Here is an 18,859-nt window from a genome sequence, read left to right on the forward strand (position 1 = left end):
TCTGTCCATACTAAATCAAAGCTACACTGGCAAGTTAGTGTATACAATAAAATGGACAGTTACGAAAGATGTAATTAGTAATAATTCTACATTTGGCTTTATTTTATTTTCTGAATACTGAGGGTTTGTTTATTGCCTGTCTAATTATCTAACTACGACGTTTTATGTTGTCTTACACTAACCTATTCATAACAATTTATTCACAGGTTTAGACATATAACATACACTTACAGAAATACAAAAGGAACAAAAAATAAACAGGAAGCAGCATATACAACAAAACATTTTTTATTGCATGCTATTCTTCAGTAGTGCCAAATGCCTTGATTTCAACAGTCCTTCTGAATAAGATGTTTTTTTTATGTCAGAAAGCAATGATGGCCAAGTTACACATTAACTGTGTAGCATAATTAGACCAAAATGAACTCTAAATAGCTGGTCATTGAGTGTTATTGTAAGCTATATGTGGCTTATTAATCTTATGTTTAGAAATGCTTTAATCTCCATAAATGTCTTGTTCTGTTTTGTAGCGACAACGAATTAGAGAACTAATCCTCAAGCAGCAGCAACAGAGAAGTGCCATTCGACAGGAGAGGGGCCCTCAGGAGCCTGCTGGCAACCTACCTCCAGGAACCCCAAGGCCTTGGCCCCAGGAGGGTCATGGTCAACCGGGGGAAATGTTCAATCGGCCTCCTCCACCTTATCCTGGACAAGGACCCATGAGAGGGCCAATGAGGTTCCCTGGACCTTTTCCAGGGGATCAGCGTGGCCCTTTTGCCAATGAAGGACAAATGCCCCGGGGCCCACATCCTGGAGATCCTAATCTGAGACATCAGGGTCCAAGGTTTGTGTTAAAACTCTTTTCATTGCTTTTGTATGTATGCTGTTAATTCCATAATTTTATGTAATTAATAACATCGCTTTCTAATAATCATGCTCTGACCTTTCTCATTGTTTACATATTCTCTTGTCCTGCTTTAGATTTGCATTTCCACCCGGGGTTTTAGGACCTCATGGGGCTCAAGACTTTTTTCCACGGGGGCAACACCCAATGCAGGACGTTCCTCCTCAAATGAGACGGTCCATGTCTGCTGAAATGGCAAAAAGTATGGGAGGAAACCCAATGGGTCTTCCCCAGCATTTCCCACCACGTAGTATGCCAGTGCAACAGCACAACATAATGGGCCAGCCCTTTATTGAGCTGCGACACAGAGCAGTCGAAAACAGGTCACGCATGCCATTTCCCGCTGGCGCTATGCAAGGAGGCAACATCGATCCCAACTTGCAGGGTCAAAGGCCAGCAGGCTTTCCAGGAGCACCTGATTCAAGGTTCCCTTTAAGTCAAGGGCCCAGAATGGTAGACCCTATGGCCAGCCAGACTGGCCATTTGCAGCTCTCTGCTAGCATGGACAATCTTCATCAGCAAACCCAGATGCCAGGCATCAGCACACTCAAACAGTCTCCATTGATGAGATCCATGAGCCAGCCTGCTTCAAATGAGACCCCGAACATGGCAGCGTCCATGATCTTGTCTGCAGCCCCTGCTGGGCAGACTGAGGCTGTCTCAGTGACCAGTAGTGAAGCTGTGGAGGAGAAACTGGATGCAGAAGAATCAGCAGTCAAAGATCTAGAGGATGTGGAGGTGAAAGATCTGGTAGATGCTGACTTGGAAAACTTGAATTTGGATCCTGAAGATGGAAAAGACCTAGATCTAGAAACCAATGACCTACACCTTGATGATTTCTTAACATCTGGAAAATTTGACATCATCGCTTATACAGACCCTGACCTAGATGACATCAAGAAAGACATGTTTAATGAGGAACTGGATCTCAGTGATCCAATGGATGATAATGCTGACACCACAGATGTCAACAAAAATGCAAACACTGGAATTGAGGCTTCATCCAGTTCAGCATCTGTACTGGCAAAATCAGAGCCTACAGGTGAGCAGTCTTCAGCTGAAGTCAAGCTGGAAATCTCTGGAAATCACGACTCTGCTTCTTTGGCACCTAGGCAGGAAATTAAAACAGAGGTCAAAGACTGCCAGAAGCCACCAGAGATCGTAGACCAGCAAGCTGATGGAAACACCTTAATCTCAAACCAGCAGGGAGTGCTCTCTGACTCCACCCCAGTCCTATCTAGTTTACTCATTAAGCAGCAGCCTGAGGAGCAGTCATTAAATCCAATTGTTGAAACTGTCAATCAAGGAGGTAATCTTATGGCCCAACAGAACCAAGTTACTGACACTCCGCATACCTCTGGACTTTCAATTAGCCAAACAATACCGGACACCGCCACTGCTGGAGAAGTTTCAATGACTGGTTTTGCGGCAGACCATCAGGTGGGGCTGACCCCTGGAGTGGACCAGAGTGGTTTGAGTCAGGCCCAGCAGACATTGTTGAACCAGGCAATGGGTCCACATAGCCAGCGTCCTCTTCTGCTGGAGGAACAGCCGCTCCTATTACAGGACCTCCTGGACCAGGAGAGGCAGGAGCAACAGCAGCAGAGGCAGATGCAAGCCATGATACGACAGCGCTCCAGTGACTCCTTCTTTCCAAACATTGGTAAAATATTTTTAAGCCACTTCTTTTAGGTGATAAAATTGGTCAGTGTTTGAGATTATCACTCTTTTTTTTTAACATATTGATTATTTCTGACAGTGCAGTGTTTATCATTTGCAGATTTTGATGCCATCACTGACCCAATCATGAAAGCCAAAATGGTTGCCCTAAAAGGCATCAACAAAGTCATGGTTCAGAACAACATGGGAATGACTCCGATGGTCATGAACAGGTAACAAGTAAATTTTGCGCCATGTCAGTGTTTGAAGTGGGATTATATCTATTGTGTTGGGATACTGTGCCACTATAAATGAGAATTGCTAATGTAATGCTTATTTTTAAATTGCCATGGTGTTGGTGTCACAGGTTTCCTCCGGCCCCTGTACCACCTTGTCCAGAAAGCACACCACTGCCTCCTCAGGTTGTTGGACAGGTAATTGTCAGCTAATCTGCTTAGATATTGTCTTAGAACTATATAATGCTAAATGTCACGTTTGCAAATATATAATAAAATCCATGTTTATCTTGTTATCAGGATGGCAAGTTGACACAAGTAGCAAGACCAAATCCTCCAAACTTTGGACCAGGATTTGTCAGTAAGTTTTCTAAAAATTTCTATGCATTTTCAGTGTTTTGGTTTGAAGGTCTGTTAAGCTTTGAAATATAAAGATGTTTGTTATTTATACTGTCAAGATAGCTAAGAAAAGATTTTTTTTTCTTCTTTTAGACAATGCTCAGAGGGCTCAGTATGAGGAGTGGCTCCAGGAGACTCAGCAACTACTTCAAATGCAGCAGAAGTTTCTGGAAGAGAAGATCGGAGCTCACAGGAAGTCTAAGAAAGCACTGTCTGCCAAGCAGAGAACAGCTAAGAAGGCAGGGAGAGAGTTCCCTGAGGAGGATGCTGAGCAGCTCAAACATGTCACAGAGCAGCAGGGTGTAGTGCAGAAACAACTGGAGCAGGTAAATGCTCGGCCTGTCAAGCTCCACCGTAGGATTCTATCTCACCCCTACTCCTTACAGTTTCTGCCTTAAGCATTGTCCTTTCATTGGTCCTGTGAGCTGGATTTTAATGTTTACAGTAGAGATAGCCCAAGAACAGCTATCTGGACCTCCAGCCAGTATAATGAGAACGTTGATAAGGACAGCATGTTGTGTTGAAATAAGGTCTAAACGAGGATGGAAAGACTTGCATGAATCAGTATTATGTAACTAAAAAAAGAAACACTGTCATTGGTGTAAGGGTAAGATCAAACCATATACATGCATATAGAAAGACTTATTTCTCTGTCTGTTCATTGTTTTCATTACTTTAGATTCTTTTTGCATTGTTAAGTTGTCAGGGTTAGAAGCACTGACCATATTTTATCTTTGTAGTAGACCTAATTAGTATTAAATATTCGTCTAATTTATTTAGACTTAGTCTAGGAATGGGGTATACACCAAAGTAACTATTTTCTTCACAAACAGACGAGAAAATAATATCCAAACAAACAAGAGAATTCAAAACACAGAGGTTACTTCAATCTCCGCTGCAGCTGTCAACCTGCTTTGGCTTCATAAAAGTTCACTGCTGAAAAAATGCTCTTCACTTTCCAACTTGTGTGATAAAGTTAAATTCTTCAATTTGTATTTGAACGTGAAATCATTCATCGTCTTCCCTTGAGGAAACATGTTTGCTCATAAGTTTATCTTTTAAAGGTGATAAAACATGTTGCAAGCCATACATAATTATTTCACAATTGTCATTTTTTAAACTTTGTCTTCATTCAGATCCGCAAGCAGCAGAAGGAGCATGCTGAGCTTATAGAGGAGTACCGAGTGAAACAGCAGCAAAACAATATGACGCCGATGATGCCTGGGATGCACCCAGTGCCTGGCCCTGCTGCCATGGTGCCCAGTGGGCCACCAATGGTCCAGCCTCCTATGAACCCCATGATGCAGATGCCGCTTCATCCTGGCCAGCCAAATGCACCTCCACGTATGCCCAACCCCCCGCCTGGCTGGCATCCCGGTGCTTCTATGCCCATGGGTGGACCAGGAATGCCACCTATAATGCCCCCTCAGGTACCTGTGGGAAATTCAGGCCAGCCTCTACCTATGCCAATGGGAAGCATACCTCAGCACCCTCAAATGCCTGTGGAGCCTCAGGCACCATCCGCTCCACCAGGCAGTGTAAAACCCATGCAGGCAGGTGGTGTGAAGTTTGATGACAACAACCCTTTCAGTGAAGGCTTCCAGGAGCGTGAGAGGAGGGAGAGGCTCAGGGAGCAGCAGGAGAGACAGCGGGTGCAGCTCATGCAGGAAGTTGAACGTCAGAGAGCCCTAAAACATCGTATGGAAATGGAGCAGCAAGGGATGATGGGACCAGATGGGAACATGGCGCCACTCTCTCAGATGCCATTTTTTAATGCAGAGTTGCCACAGGATTTCATGCAGCCTCAAAGGCCCCACCTGCAACAACAGCAACAACTTGGACCAATGTTCCCCCAGCAGCAGGGCATGCAGCCTGGTATGGGCTCACCACCTGGAACATTTATGCAAGGTGAAAGGAGGGCTATGATGGGCAATGGGATGATGCCACCAGAGATGGGTCCAGGTTTAGGGCCTGATAATGTTGTCCTACAAGGACCTAATTTTCCTCACAGTCAGCCCAGGCCTCGTCAGTTCAGTGGAGCAGGAATGATGCTTCAGATGCCAGGTGAGGGTCCACCATTTGATACAGCGACACCTCTACCATCTAACTTTCCAGGCTCAGGTCAGTCTCTTATTCAACTCTACTCCAACATCATCCCAGATGAGAAAGGGAAAAAGAAGAGAAACCGCAAAAAGAAAAAAGATGATGACGCAGATTCAGTCAAGACACCTTCAACTCCACACTCAGACCTCACAGCCCCTCTCACACCATGTGTCTCAGACACCTCCTCAACTCCAACCAGAAACACCCATCTCTTTGGAGACCAGGACTTGTCAAGGTCCCCCTTATCTTCCACCCCCAGTCACTCAGAGCTTGAGAGACAGCTTTCTGGAGGACAATCTGGACAACCTGGTCTGTCATTAGACACGTCAAGAACCCAAGCTCAGGAGCATGAAAGGATCCTCAACAACATCAAACTGGAGCAGACTGATGCCAGTGAGTGTCATGGGCCAAGAGAGGGGTCCACTGGCTCAGAAATAAGCTCTGTGAAGGAAGAGGGTAATAAAGGGAGTGTGTCACCCTTCCCTCCCGGGCAAAGTCCCAGCAAGGGGGAGGCTGGCAATGAACTCCTGAAACACCTCCTGAAGAACAAGAGTACACCTCCACCTGGATTGTCCCAACAGAGGTCAGAGGAAATCCTGCGCCCAGAGGAGGATGAGACCACTGACTGCAAAAACCTGCTGCGGCAAACCTCCATGGACAGCAATGGGGTCAGTGTTTGCATTAGTCATACAGTTATAGAGCACTGAGGGGGTGAACAATATAGTGAGTCATGCACAGGCTAAGTGATTCAGAGTTATTCAGATGGGAGGCGCATCATACTTGAATTGGTATGAGTCATAGTTATGTGTTTGGAAATATATAACTTCAAGTAATAATGCTGTTCAAATAATTTTAACTTTGCATGAGATTTTTAAGGCAACAACATCCTTTTATTATCTCCAGGCATACTCAGATGGCACCACTGACTTTCCTGGACCTCTGCTTCCTGAGCAGGAGAAGAAGAAAGGGAGGAATAAGAGGGCACCAAAAGGAGGGGACAAACCTGCCTCTCGCTACAAGAAGAGAAAGAAGGAAGGGGACGAGAGGCAACTGATGCACCCCGGCCCTGACACTGTAATGACCCAAATAAAACAGGTAGGTTTAATTTTACATCCTATCATCTGCTCCTCATACACTGCATGTCTTTAAAAAAACAAAGAAAGATTGTAGCTTAAAATCAGATTGCTTTATTCCAAATTTCACAGTATTAGTTACTGGCAGAAAAGAAAATTGTCTCTGCTGAGTGCATAGACACTAATTTCACATATCATAAGCATATTACTGTAATTATGTACTTGCAAGATGACAGTTGCACACCCAGGTATTAGAAGCTGTTATTATTCAAGGGATTTGTACTTATATTGTAAGTCCCTCGTTGACTGAGGCTTATTCATTTCAGCTTTATGAAGCCGACTAACTAATTAGAAATACAGTACAATATCACCAGATCATTGTGTTTAATGCAGCTTAGCAAAGCCTAAATGAGCTTGTACTTAACATGGTAGTTTCTGACAAGTACAACATGGATTTGGGAAAATCAGAAATTATGATAATTGTGTGGCCTTGAGCTGGAATATATCACTTATTTACCTGCCTTGATCTGTGGTCTGCTACAAGGAAGACAGCTGGACCAGAGATTAAACTTTATAAATATTTTTTTCAGTACTCACTCCAAACTCAAGGCCATTCAGGAAGGTCAGACTACATCCAAGGTTAATTTTTTTTTAAAAAATCTTTCACAAGAGGCAGAGGGACTGCAGAACGATACCAAATAGACAACTAATGCTTAAAATCAGCTTTTTTAAATGAAAAACATTTTGATTAAGGGTTTATTTGATTTTGAAAAAACACTGAAAGTGCAGCTACATTACAGTGAAGATGAACATGCGTGCATTGCGAACTTTGAGTTGTTGTCGTGGCTGTGGTTTGTGTAACAACAGTCCTCTTTTGACATCTCTCCTGACATTACACCTGGTTGTATTCTCTCCTGACACAGCAGCTCTCCCTGTTGCCCCTAATGGAACCACTGATTGGGGTCAACTTTGCCCATTTCGCTCCCTATGGCAGCGGGCAGCTTAATGGCGAGAACCTCTTGTCTGGTACTTTTGGCAGTGCCTCACTTGATGGAGTCTCTGACTATTACTCCCAACTGGCTTACAAGGTGAGATCTGGCTGCCTTACTAAGGGGAGACAAAGTACACCGAGGGTTGTCTGTTAAGTATGTCTGCAGCATAGTGTGCTGACATTGCATTGGTTCTAACTCCCACAGCAGAGTAACTTGAGTAATCCACCAACGCCGCCAGCGTCTCTTCCTCCCACCCCACCACCTGTGAACCGACAGAAAATGATCAACGGATTTGCCACAACAGAAGAGCTGGCCAGCAAAGCTGCTGCCATGGGTAAGCACTCAGGAGGCTGTATTTTTATGTTATTTTTTTGAAGACTTGGGAAGAATTATTTCTTCCACATAGACTGCCCTAAAAATTTGTTCGTACTGTTGGTTTTTTCATCCTACTATATCATGTTACTATAATCTTAAAACCTTTTCAGGAAAATAGCAGAAATCATATAATAAATATTGCCATTATCTTATATAATCTTAGTGTGTGCATGCATATTGACACTGTTTCTCTACAGTCTCCAAAGGCCTGGTCCCAAAGCCGCTGCATGTCCCATTTAGGACTGAGGAAGACCTTCTAGCCCGAGCTATTGCTCAAGGGCCTAAAACTGTGGATGTTCCAGCCTCCCTTCCCACTCCTCCTCACAACAACCAGGAGGAGCTCAGGTAACGGAAAAGTAACAATACTTGATGTGCATCATGTTATAATTTATATGGTTTTGACCATGGTGGTTAATGTTGTGTTTCTTTATTAACAGTAACAGAGGACAGGAGCCTTGCAAGGACAGGGACACACCTGACAGTTTTGTACCATCTTCATCTCCTGAAAGCGTAGTTGGCATGGAGATCAGTCGCTACCCAGATCTGTCTCTGGTGAAGGAAGAGCCGCCATCCCCCTGCCTGTCTCCTGTCCTCCCCATGCTTCCGGCACCTGATGGGAAAGGTAAACACCCACTCCCTACAGTTGAAACACAACTCCACTTTTAAGGCCAAGCTATAGTTTTCACATCCGCATATCTGTAAGGGTCCATGTGATGTGTATTTGGTCATTTTCCTCAGTCTGCATGATCCATGTACAGTCCAAAATTGGAGAAACTGCATGTGTACACATAGCAAGGACAGTGACTATGCATGCATCACAACACAAAACTGGATGCTTGTGTATATATAATAATTTATGTACTGGATTATGCCCACGCCCTTCCCCTTGTTGCACAAAGTTGTTTTACTGTTGCTCAGTCGAACACCAAGGTGCTCTTTTTATTACTGAAGGTCACTATCAGGTTTGCTTGAGTGTATGTCCAGAATGTGTCCACATACACATATATTCTCGGCTGTGCTATGTATAAAAGCATGTGCAAGTCAGTTGTCTGTGTTCGTCCTGTAGTGTATTCAGAGATTAACACTGTGGCAATTTTAAAGAATATACTTCTTTTTTATTCTCTAGGGTCAGAGATTAAACTGCAGGATATCAAGACTGAACCTTCTTCGATGTTCTTTGGCTCCCCCTTTGGCCCCATGTCTAATGATTCCAAACAAGGGCTGGTTTCTGTAGCTATCACGCTGAGACCAGCTGCAGCTGAGGTAAGAACACTGAAATTATTTAGTTTCAAAGAAATTCAACATCGATTTTAGTCGTACTTTTTTGTTTAGTTTTATCACTCCATAACATGCAAAATGGGCAAAATCTGACTAATCAGTCAGTAATTAAATGAAAACTATATCACCTTTACAAATAGTTATTTTTACAGGTTATGTTTGTTTTCATTCATCAGAATCTAATTAAAGAAATTACACAGCTTTCTGGTAATACTTCAATTATGAATGTTTGTTTCAGAGATTGTTGATCTTGTCAATTCTTACATAGTGTGAGACATTGAAAACTGCATATTTACTTAGAGTATTCTACTTGTCTGTCTTCTTCATTGTCTGGCCAGTTCAGTTTCAAATACCAAAGAAAACTACTTCTAAATAACTTGCGTAAGTAGTCACTGTTACAGAGAGGCTGACTTAAGTTGTATTATCTTCATAATGTTGAGTCTGAGGGGTAGTTCAGGACGCTAACCTTAATATTAACAATTGTTTGGGAACAGCAGTCGACTATGGAGACAATAGGCCTCATGCTGTTATTATTTACCAATAGTTCTGTAATGTACAGGTTCTGCCTTTATCTCTTGAAAATAAAGATTTTATTTAGAGAATATCATGATCCAAGGTTACATTGGAGCTCACTTTCTGGCATTAAGAGCCAGCCCAGCATGTAAATCAGAGCAAGGCGCTGCAACTGGTAATACGTTTCACACCCAACTTGCTTTGTAATTTAAAAATAACTAATCCAATAATGTATTTTGAGAAAAACTGCAACTATACAAATGGTAAAGGCATTATTAGAAAAACTCTATCTACCGACCAACCTATGCATGTTTTTTTTTCTCATCCCAGAACATCACAGGTGTAGTGGCAGCCATTTCAGAACTACTGTGTGTGAAGATCCCCAGCAGCTATGAGGTCAGCAGCACCCCAGAGAGGGGGCCTCTTTCTATACTCAGTGGTCCAAGAATGGGCCCCCACGGCATGGAACCTCGGCCTCCCATGCTATTCCATGGACAAGGAGACAATGGAGGTCTTCATGGGCGGCCGGGACAGATGATTAGGCCCGGTGGAGTACAGGGAATGATGCAGCAGCAGCAAGCACATCATTTCCGTTTCCATCCCAACAGCCCAGGTGAGAGATAAAACTAAATTAAACAAGAGCATCACTGATTCCCCCAGGTACTGTAATACAGCCTGTAATTTAAATGTCATGTCTGATTTAAGCTAAACATAATTAGTCCCTGTGAAAAAGCACAATGCAGCAATGCAATTTTAGAATGTAATTGTTTCCCCTTAAACAGCCACAGGAGCAATTAGTTTTCTTAACAGTATTTGCAAATGGACATTATGTCTCGTACATTATTATTTATCTGGGACTGAGGGCAGCATGTAGCCCAGATGCTGACATGTGATCTTAGTATTCCACAGATTCTCTCAGCTAATGAAATAGAGTGAACGATTTTTGCCTTGTTGTGTAATAGGGTGTCTTACTTTCTCATCTAATGTTTGTTCACTCAAAGTTAAGCATCAAACGCATGTAGACTTACTATTAGAAAATGCATTTTAAAATGTATAGCATTTTTGAAAACATTTTCATTGCTTTAGGTGCAGCTGTGGCCCGAGGACCTGACCACAAGACCCCTGCCAGTCCTGGATGTAAACCTCAGTGGTGCTGCCACTGTAAGGTGGTGGTGCTGGGAAGTGGAGTACAGAAAGCCATTAAAGACCTCCCTGCCCACATGAAGGTACCTAATTAATTAGGCTCTAATACTTTAAATGGCTGCACCGTAGTATATTACCACCTTTCAGATGAAACACTTGGATACTAAAAGTGGGATTTGGAGACCATTTTAGCCATGCAGTAAGAATTAATAGACAGAGAATATACTGCTTCCCAGTTTCTTGCCCAGAGATCACAACAGCGGCTAATGAACAGTAAGTGTTTGTTCTCAGATAATGACCAAAAAGCTTTACATCCAAATATAGTATAACATGCTTAAACATAGGCATAATACTAGTTCAAGTCCTCTTTGCCTAACTACTCAGCCACATTCTCATTTTCGTATTATTATTGATTTCCCTGTGGGGTAGTAGATCAGCTGTGGATACCCAGACCTTACTTTAGAGGATATATGGCATTATCTGCTTTCAGCCTGAAGGGCCACACACATCTTTATATTCATCCACACACAGCACTACTGTAATGCTGCATACATCCTCTGATTATGTAAATCCTGCCTGCTGGAGTTTAATCCATTTCAGATCAATTAGCGGGTTAAACAGCATACCCTTTGACTTCAGTCTTAGAGTGTTTTGGTTATTTAAATATTTTATGTTTTTGATGTCTATTTCAGAACTTCTTTTATAATTAGTTGAGCTTAACCAGTTCATGCCAGACTTTGATGTAAAACCTCGTTCCTTATTCAGCCTGTCAAAACTTGGACTTTCTCTCACCAGGAGTCTGAAGGCCAAATGAAATCTGAAGAAGACCTAGTCTTCTGCAGTCACAGCTGCTTCCTTCTCTACTGTTCGTCTTCTCCAATGCAATCCAGATCAACCACAGAAACTAAGGTTTGTACCAGAGCGATCCCTGCAGAAGAAACACATTGCCTAAATAACATGCTGCTAATAAGATTTTTCCATTTCTATTTATTTTTTGGAAGTCACGGGTCTTGTCTCATCTTTTCAGGAATCAGTGTCCCTTCTGCCAGCCTCTGAGCAGACAGAGAGCCTGTCTAAGATTCAGCACCAGTACAGTAACAACATGTCCTCGCTGGATGTTCATTGCCTGGCCCAGCTTCAGCCCAAGCAGTCTCCCCCATCTACTCCTCCCATCCCGTTCCCTATGGCAGGCGAGACACCCAAAATGGAAGTGAAATCTGATGCCCTCAAAGTGACAGTGAAGCTGAAGGCCCGGCCAAGGTCCCACGATGGCTGGCACCAGGGAAAGAGACAAAAAGGACTGCGCTGGAGGAAGTGGACCGTTCAGGTGGTAGTGCCAAGAGGGAATTCCCAGCTCCCAGATGAGGACAAAATTGATGAGCTCCTGAAGAAACTTGGGGCCTCCCTGCGCCCTCCAGCTTCCCTCCAAGACCATAGACGCTGCTGTTTCTGCCACCAGTTTGGAGATGGAATCACTGATGGTCCTGCCAGGTTGCTTAATCTAGATCTCGATGTATGGGTTCATCTAAATTGTGCCCTGTGGTCAACTGAGGTATATGAGACGCAGGCTGGTGCCCTCATCAACGTGGAGCTTGCGCTACGTCGTGGCCAAACAGTACGCTGCGCCTACTGCCAGCAGACTGGAGCCACCAGTGGCTGCCACCGTCTACGCTGCACCAATGTCTACCATTTCACCTGTGCTCTGCAAGCTCAGTGCACCTTCTTCAAGGACAAGACCATGCTATGTCATGCACATAGGCCCCGAGGAACAGCAGGACAAGCACTGGAGCATGAGCTGCGTTGTTTTGCTGTGTTCCGACGAGTCTATGTCCAAAGAGATGAAGTGCGTCAAATTGCCACGGCTGTGCGGCAGCCTGAGTTGGGTTATACGTTTCGGGTGGGCAGTCTGGTGTTGCATGCAATAGGCCAACTAACCCCCCTGCAAATGGCAGCCTTCCATTCCCCAACAGCCATCTTTCCAGTTGGCTACGAGGCTTGCCGCATCTACTGGAGCATGCGTCATGGCAACCGCCGTTGCCGCTATGTCTGCTCTGTTGAAGACAGAGAGGGGCTACCAGAGTTTACAATCAGAGTCATCGAACAGGGCTACCAAGACGTGGTACTGACTGACACCTCTGCCAAAGGTTAGCCCTCAGTGTCTCCTCACAGTAACAGGATTATTGTGAATTTTTTTTTTTTTTTTTTTTTTTTTTAAATTCTGAATTTTTATTCTACAGCTTTTAACCATCTGGTTTTGCTTGTCTCGTTGCGACTAGGAGTGTGGGATAAGGTGCTAGGTCCTGTTGCCGAGAAAAGAACTGAATCCGGCACTCTGAAGCTCTTTCCTGTTTACCTGAAAGGAGAGGATCTGTTTGGCCTTACAGTCCCTGCCGTTACCAAGATATCAGAATCGGTTTGTAGCCGCTTTGGATGACTTCATCGAGGTATGAGAGCTAAAAATATTAACAGATCTCTAAATCATGTTTTGCATCTCTATACTTTCCTACTCCAGCTCCCAGGAGTGGAGGCTTGTGACAGGTACTCATTCCGTTACGGACGCAACCCTCTTGTGGAGTTGCCTCTCGTGTTCAATCCAGCTGGTAGTGCCCGTGCACAGCCAAGAACAAGCTCTACCTGCATCTCCCTGGTGATAAGGTAACTTAGATTGAAGCTGACATTTAATTACCTTTGTGGGTATTTATTGTCTCAGAGTAAAACAAGGTTAGGTAGGTTATTTCAGTGCAATGTTTTTTCATGATTTAGTTTTTTTTTTAACAACTTCCCTCTCTTAATAAACAGGCCACAACCACAGGCTGTGTCCAGCAGCAGTGCCAGATCTAATCAGAATGTGGCCCAAGGAGAAGGTGCTGCTCCCCATAATAAGCCTCCAGTAGTACATCCCAGGTCCTCCCAGTACCGCTGGATGAAGAGTGAGTGGAGAGCCAATGTCTATCTGGCCCGCTCCCGCATCCAGGTGAGCCAACTAGATATTTAATTATTAATTCTGATAGAATTAAACAAATTATTTTGGATCCTGTCACCGGTAGTAAGAATTAAAAGCTTCTTTTGTTTCCACAGGGCCTGGGGCTCTTTGCTGCTAGAGACATTGAAAAACAAACTATGGTGATTGAGTACAATGGAACCATCCTCCGAAATGAGGTTGCCATCCAGAAGGAGAAGATCTATAGATCTCAGGTATATGTCCGTTTTTAAAACTTCTTGAGTTGGTTGCTTTTGCCAAAACTAACAGCATGCAATTTTCCCTCTTCCCCTCATAGAACCGACCAGTGTTCATGTTCCGCATCGACAGCGAGCATGTTGTTGATGCCACTCGAACTGGAGGGCTCGCAAGGTACTGTGAGATTCCACAAATTCTTCGAACATTTCCCTAAACCTGTAAATACGGACATAAAGTAATTTCGCTTTATTTATTTAGTTTTTTTTTTTTCTCTCTATTAGATTTTTGTTTTTTACATTTCATCAGTGCGTTCTGGGCAGACTACATCTATTAATGTATCTTAATTTTTGGGAAAATCTAATTGAGCATGCAAAACTCTTGCAGTTTGTTCAAGCGCCTGAGGAATACTATTCAATTTCACAACTGCTTTTCAGCCAGTTGGGGAAAATGTAGTCTTAAAAGCAGAACATGGTGTCTCTGCATCTGTCTTACCATTGTTATAGTCTCCCAACATAGCACTACAGACCATGACCCCGCATGTGTGCGTGGGTGGCTTGTCTATGCTTGTGTTAGATTTAGCTTATTTTGCAAGTGATCAGCGTGGGTTTTCATGGCTGCTGGAGGCAAGAGTCTTTTTCTGTGTTTTGATAAATTAATATAAAAAATGACGGCAAAACATAGATGTAATAAATGAAAAACACTTCACAAATAGTGTTCATTTAAATGAACCCTGCTGATCCAGTTTATAGACACAGTTTGTCTTATGTGTGGTATATGTAGCGTGTATTACTAATGGGCTTGTGCAGCTCTGAAGATGTACATAGCTGTTATGTGTTACAAGAACTCGACGGTGTGTTGCAAGATGGTGCCCCAATTTGTTTTGTTATGCCAGTATTGCCTCACAGTCCAGTGTTGTTCATGAAACCACAAATTGAAACCACTTTGCAAGTAATTTTAAAAACCAGGCCTCTGCTTTGTTTGAATTTGTATAAATATATGTCCATTAATGAGATTTTATTAAAATTTAAGGTGCACTTAGAATTTTTCTTTTCTTTTTCTCTTTATATAAATCAAAATACTTGCTATAAGTTAAAAAAATAAAAAGCTGAAAGGGGTTTTTACTACTTTTTTTGCAGTGTTATTGTCCATTGCTTTGTATCAAGAATTGGGTTGTGGCAGGATTTGGAGTCATTTTCATGTGGGAGCAACATACAGCTAGTTAGTTACATTTCAGTAATGCTCAGTATTTTGTATAACTTAAAAAAATATTTTTTATTTTCTCCTTCAGATATATCAATCACTCTTGTGCCCCTAACTGTGTTGCTGAGGTGGTCACATTTGAAAGGGGTTACAAAATCATCATCAGCTGCGTTCGCAGAATTGATAAAGGAGAGGAGGTGGGTATCTTTTTCTGTGATTCGTCTTTGCTCCTATACAGGTGCATGAGTGTTAGTGGGATGCTGAGAAACGACTGTTTATTTCTTGTTTTCCAGCTGTGTTTCGACTATCAGTTTGATACTGTTGAGGGCCAGCAAAAGATCGCTTGCCACTGTGGAGCTCCTGAATGCAGGAAGTGGATTAACTGAGCAAAACGACAAACCCAAATGCATTCCTTTGCTACATTGTGCAGATGCTGTGATCTCTGCACAGAGATTTAAAAAAAAAACTTTACACTAAAGTCATTTCATGAATGAGCAGAAGGCCTGAACCCTTGAATGAATGAATGAATCTACACGTTGGTTCATCGAGATCAAAGAATTAAAAAAAATGGGTGGAGGAAGGGAAATGTAACACAGTAGCAGGATGTGACTTGTGCCATATGTGAGGGGCTCTGTTGTTCGCAGCGCCTCTGTCTGTCTGTATGTATCTGCGTGTTTGTTTGGTGTACATGGGGTGCGGAATCCACCAGCGAATGAGAAAGCACTGTGCAGGGTGCGGCCTTATTGCTTACTAAGGGCAGGCCCTTTTGTTTCATACTGTTAATGTATACCGTATGACTAAATGTAGACATCACTGAATGAGGAATGTACAGCAATGAATACCGCGAAGGGAATATTAACTTGCACTAAAAAAAGAAAATAAACAAAAAAAACATACACACACACACACACACACACAAAAACTTTTAAATACTTGATTCCATGAGTCAGTTTTATCATAGGTCTCTGTCATGTGATTTGTGTGGAATTCGAGAGGTTTTGTATTTATTACTGAGTGAATGAATTTTATTCTCAAAATGATGAGATTGAGTTAAAGAAGGCTAGATTGCTATTGTTTTTGAAGATTGAAGAAGACATGCTGTTACTTTTGTATAAATGTACATAAAGAAAACTATAGGAATAACCGACCAAATACTACCTTAACCTTCTTGATGTTTGTGTGTTTTTAAATTGTTTTTGTTCTGTTTGTCATTGAAATTTATTTAAGATGGACGTTATTTCAGTTTGAGAGTATATATTATGATTATTCTGTACAGAATTTGTAATATAACCACAATAATTCACAAAGTATTTTTGTTGTATTAAAAGTAAGGTATTGTAGCGTAGTGTTTTGTGACTTACATACTTTGACCACTCAAAAAAGAAATATTTTTGTTGACTAACGTAACGAGTTATCAGTTACAGAATCAAAAAAAAAAGACTCTTCAAAGAGTGAGAGATCATTGTGATCTGTTTGCTGTTAATCAGGTTTGATTTTAAAGAACTGTGAATTAGGTTTTGAAACCCAAAAACAGCTTTTTAACTTTTTATCAAATAGGAACAGCAACATGTATTTACCTGTTTTTGTTTTTACGTTACTTCTAAAATAAGGTGCGAACGTCTAACGATGCCGTGGCTTAGACGAACCAGTGTGTGACAGAAAGAATCGTTGCAGGGAACTGTCGGTCGTTCTACCTTTTTGGACAGAAATGGCATTCTGCTTAATCAGAAATATTTCTTATACTGACACTTCACAAGTCACATGCTTAGAAACAGCAGAGTTTTTGCGTGCACAATTTCAAGTCGACTGTAAAATTTTGGAGACAGTCTTAGAACTTGTAATGTATATGGCATGTATTTTTTTAACTTTCCGAAGACTCAATTGTATATATTTTCTCAATGAATGGTTGTAACAAAATTGTTTCTTGGATATTTTTCTTCTCTTGTATGATATTACATCATCCTGCCAGTGTGTTTGTGCTACATTTTCTTGGTCGTGTAAAGTAGTCAGATTTTTTTTTCTCCTTTTTTTTGTTTTTTGTTTTGTTTGTTTTTGAAAATGCCTTTTCAAGTGTACAGAGTATGAGGTTTGGAGTTTGTGGAATTGAATTTAGAAACATTTACAAAAATAAACTATTTTACATGTTAGCAGGCTGTTTATGTGTCATTACTCTGCCAAGGAATGCAGTGGAGTTATGCGACAATCGGCGTACGTTTGTCTGTTCGTCCGTTATTCTGTCTGTGCGCAACATTACTCAAAAACGGACGAACAGATTTGGATGAAATTTTCAGGGAATGTCAGAAATGACACAAGGACCAAGTGATTAGATTTTGGCAGTGATGCAGCTTATAGTCTGGATCCAAGGGTTTGTTAAAGATTCCTGTAGCGGCATGGCGTCACTGTAACTATGACTGCAAGTGAATGCTACATCAGCTGCCTGCTGGCGATCACATGATTGTGATCCTGCTACAAATGACCGCTGCGGACTTCGCAGGACTTACCCATCAGAAATGACGCAAGGGACAAAAGATTAAACTGTGGGGGAGTTTCCAAGTCACATCAATTCCTGCCACCCGCTACATATTTAGGTCACGCAATTTAGTATCCGTACATAACGTACACATGCATAACACATGCCTGTGTTTAGTGCAAGGTCATTTTATTTGTGGGTACATCTATATTAAATGGTCACAATCTATGGTGCCGTGATTTCTGATCATCTATAACTAATAAACAAATGGTGCATTTCTTTAAAAAAAAAAAAAAAAAGAATGCTGGATTTCTAATAATGCCATATGGGGTAATGGACAGCCTTGGCGGAGTACTGCCCTCTCTGAGTGCTTTTCTTGTTTAATTGTGTTGTTTTTAGCTGTTAAATATGAAAAATTTAACCCATAGGACATCTTCATAATTTTCCTTATTGGTTATTTTCATTCAACCAGTTCATCTATTAAATCTAATTAAATGTTGGAAGACCATATTTTTAGATATTGTGTGTTGAACCCAACAAACAGTTCAACACCCAACTATATAAAGTTTATCATAGATGACTTACTAAAATTTGCATATACTGTACTGACTTCTGAGAAATTGGATTATAATCTCAAATTGATTGATGGAAACTCAGTGCAGCAATTTCAATAATCAATTAACCCACTTATTTTAGACCACCTGTGTATTTTTAGGCCAGATCTGATTTAAGCATTCAGTATTTCACAAGGGACAAGCTAATATTAAAAAAAAAACATTTTGATGTAAGGGATAATTTTTCTTTTTTATGTCTTCAATCATCTCAGCACCCCTCAGGATCCTCATGGGACCTAGGACCTCTGGGTGCTAAAATAAATGGTCATTTTGGGTGCAATTCAGATGATTTTCAGCCATCTGTTCTGTGTGCTGGGCCTCGATGAATCACTCCTGGGAGTCTCAGTCCAGGTTTGACTGTGACTAAAAATACTGCTGCCTCTAGATATTTCTGATGCTGCTGGAAAAAGACAGCATTTATATTCTGTACTTTTAAGTAATAGGAACCAGCTGACATTTATTATTTCAGTCAAGATTACATGTTGTATATTGCATTTAATTAAATTACCACCTCCTTGACACACCTTGTCTCTTTTTCATCATAAGGTTATTGGTAAATCTGAGACTTCGGACAAAATCCTGTCTAAATGAATGAAGAGTGTCCTGTGTGCTCTGCTCTGTGTATTTGAAGGTTATATGGATGTGACAGGGTACAAATACACAACCAGTCAAAAGTTTGGACACACCTTCTCATTCAATGCTTTTTTTTTTTTTTTTATTTG

At 41.7% G+C, this 18,859-nt stretch overlaps 1 protein-coding gene across 13 annotated transcripts in view; it reads left to right on the plus strand.

Annotated features, from left to right (window-relative positions):
- kmt2cb (lysine (K)-specific methyltransferase 2Cb) overlaps positions 1–17,200 on the plus strand; it is a 66,516-nt gene extending 49,316 nt beyond the window's left edge. For 10 of the 13 annotated variants that reach the window (XM_023272737.3, XM_023272746.3, XM_023272744.3 and 7 more), the window contains 24 exons: positions 531–844; positions 982–2,567; positions 2,685–2,796; positions 2,931–2,997; positions 3,100–3,160; positions 3,292–3,524; positions 4,335–5,969; positions 6,205–6,396; positions 7,298–7,462; positions 7,571–7,700; positions 7,939–8,086; positions 8,179–8,363; positions 8,868–9,004; positions 9,863–10,145; positions 10,619–10,758; positions 11,471–11,584; positions 11,703–12,819; positions 12,952–13,088; positions 13,188–13,330; positions 13,475–13,649; positions 13,754–13,870; positions 13,954–14,027; positions 15,142–15,250; positions 15,347–17,200. In XM_023272737.3, the coding sequence (XP_023128505.2) occupies positions 531–844; positions 982–2,567; positions 2,685–2,796; positions 2,931–2,997; positions 3,100–3,160; positions 3,292–3,524; positions 4,335–5,969; positions 6,205–6,396; positions 7,298–7,462; positions 7,571–7,700; positions 7,939–8,086; positions 8,179–8,363; positions 8,868–9,004; positions 9,863–10,145; positions 10,619–10,758; positions 11,471–11,584; positions 11,703–12,819; positions 12,952–13,088; positions 13,188–13,330; positions 13,475–13,649; positions 13,754–13,870; positions 13,954–14,027; positions 15,142–15,250; positions 15,347–15,439 (7,467 nt within the window). In that variant the 3' untranslated portion in view covers positions 15,440–17,200. The remainder of the gene's footprint in view (positions 1–530; positions 845–981; positions 2,568–2,684; positions 2,797–2,930; positions 2,998–3,099; positions 3,161–3,291; positions 3,525–4,334; positions 5,970–6,204; positions 6,397–7,297; positions 7,463–7,570; positions 7,701–7,938; positions 8,087–8,178; positions 8,364–8,867; positions 9,005–9,862; positions 10,146–10,618; positions 10,759–11,470; positions 11,585–11,702; positions 12,820–12,951; positions 13,089–13,187; positions 13,331–13,474; positions 13,650–13,753; positions 13,871–13,953; positions 14,028–15,141; positions 15,251–15,346) is intronic. The other 3 variants (XM_023272739.3, XM_023272749.3, XM_055014254.1) reach the window with 2 other exon arrangements.
- Positions 17,201–18,859: the final 1,659 nt, after the last annotated feature.

Source organism: Amphiprion ocellaris, chromosome 10, assembly GCF_022539595.1.
Source record: "Amphiprion ocellaris isolate individual 3 ecotype Okinawa chromosome 10, ASM2253959v1, whole genome shotgun sequence".
NCBI classification, from domain to species: Eukaryota; Metazoa; Chordata; class Actinopteri; family Pomacentridae; genus Amphiprion; species Amphiprion ocellaris.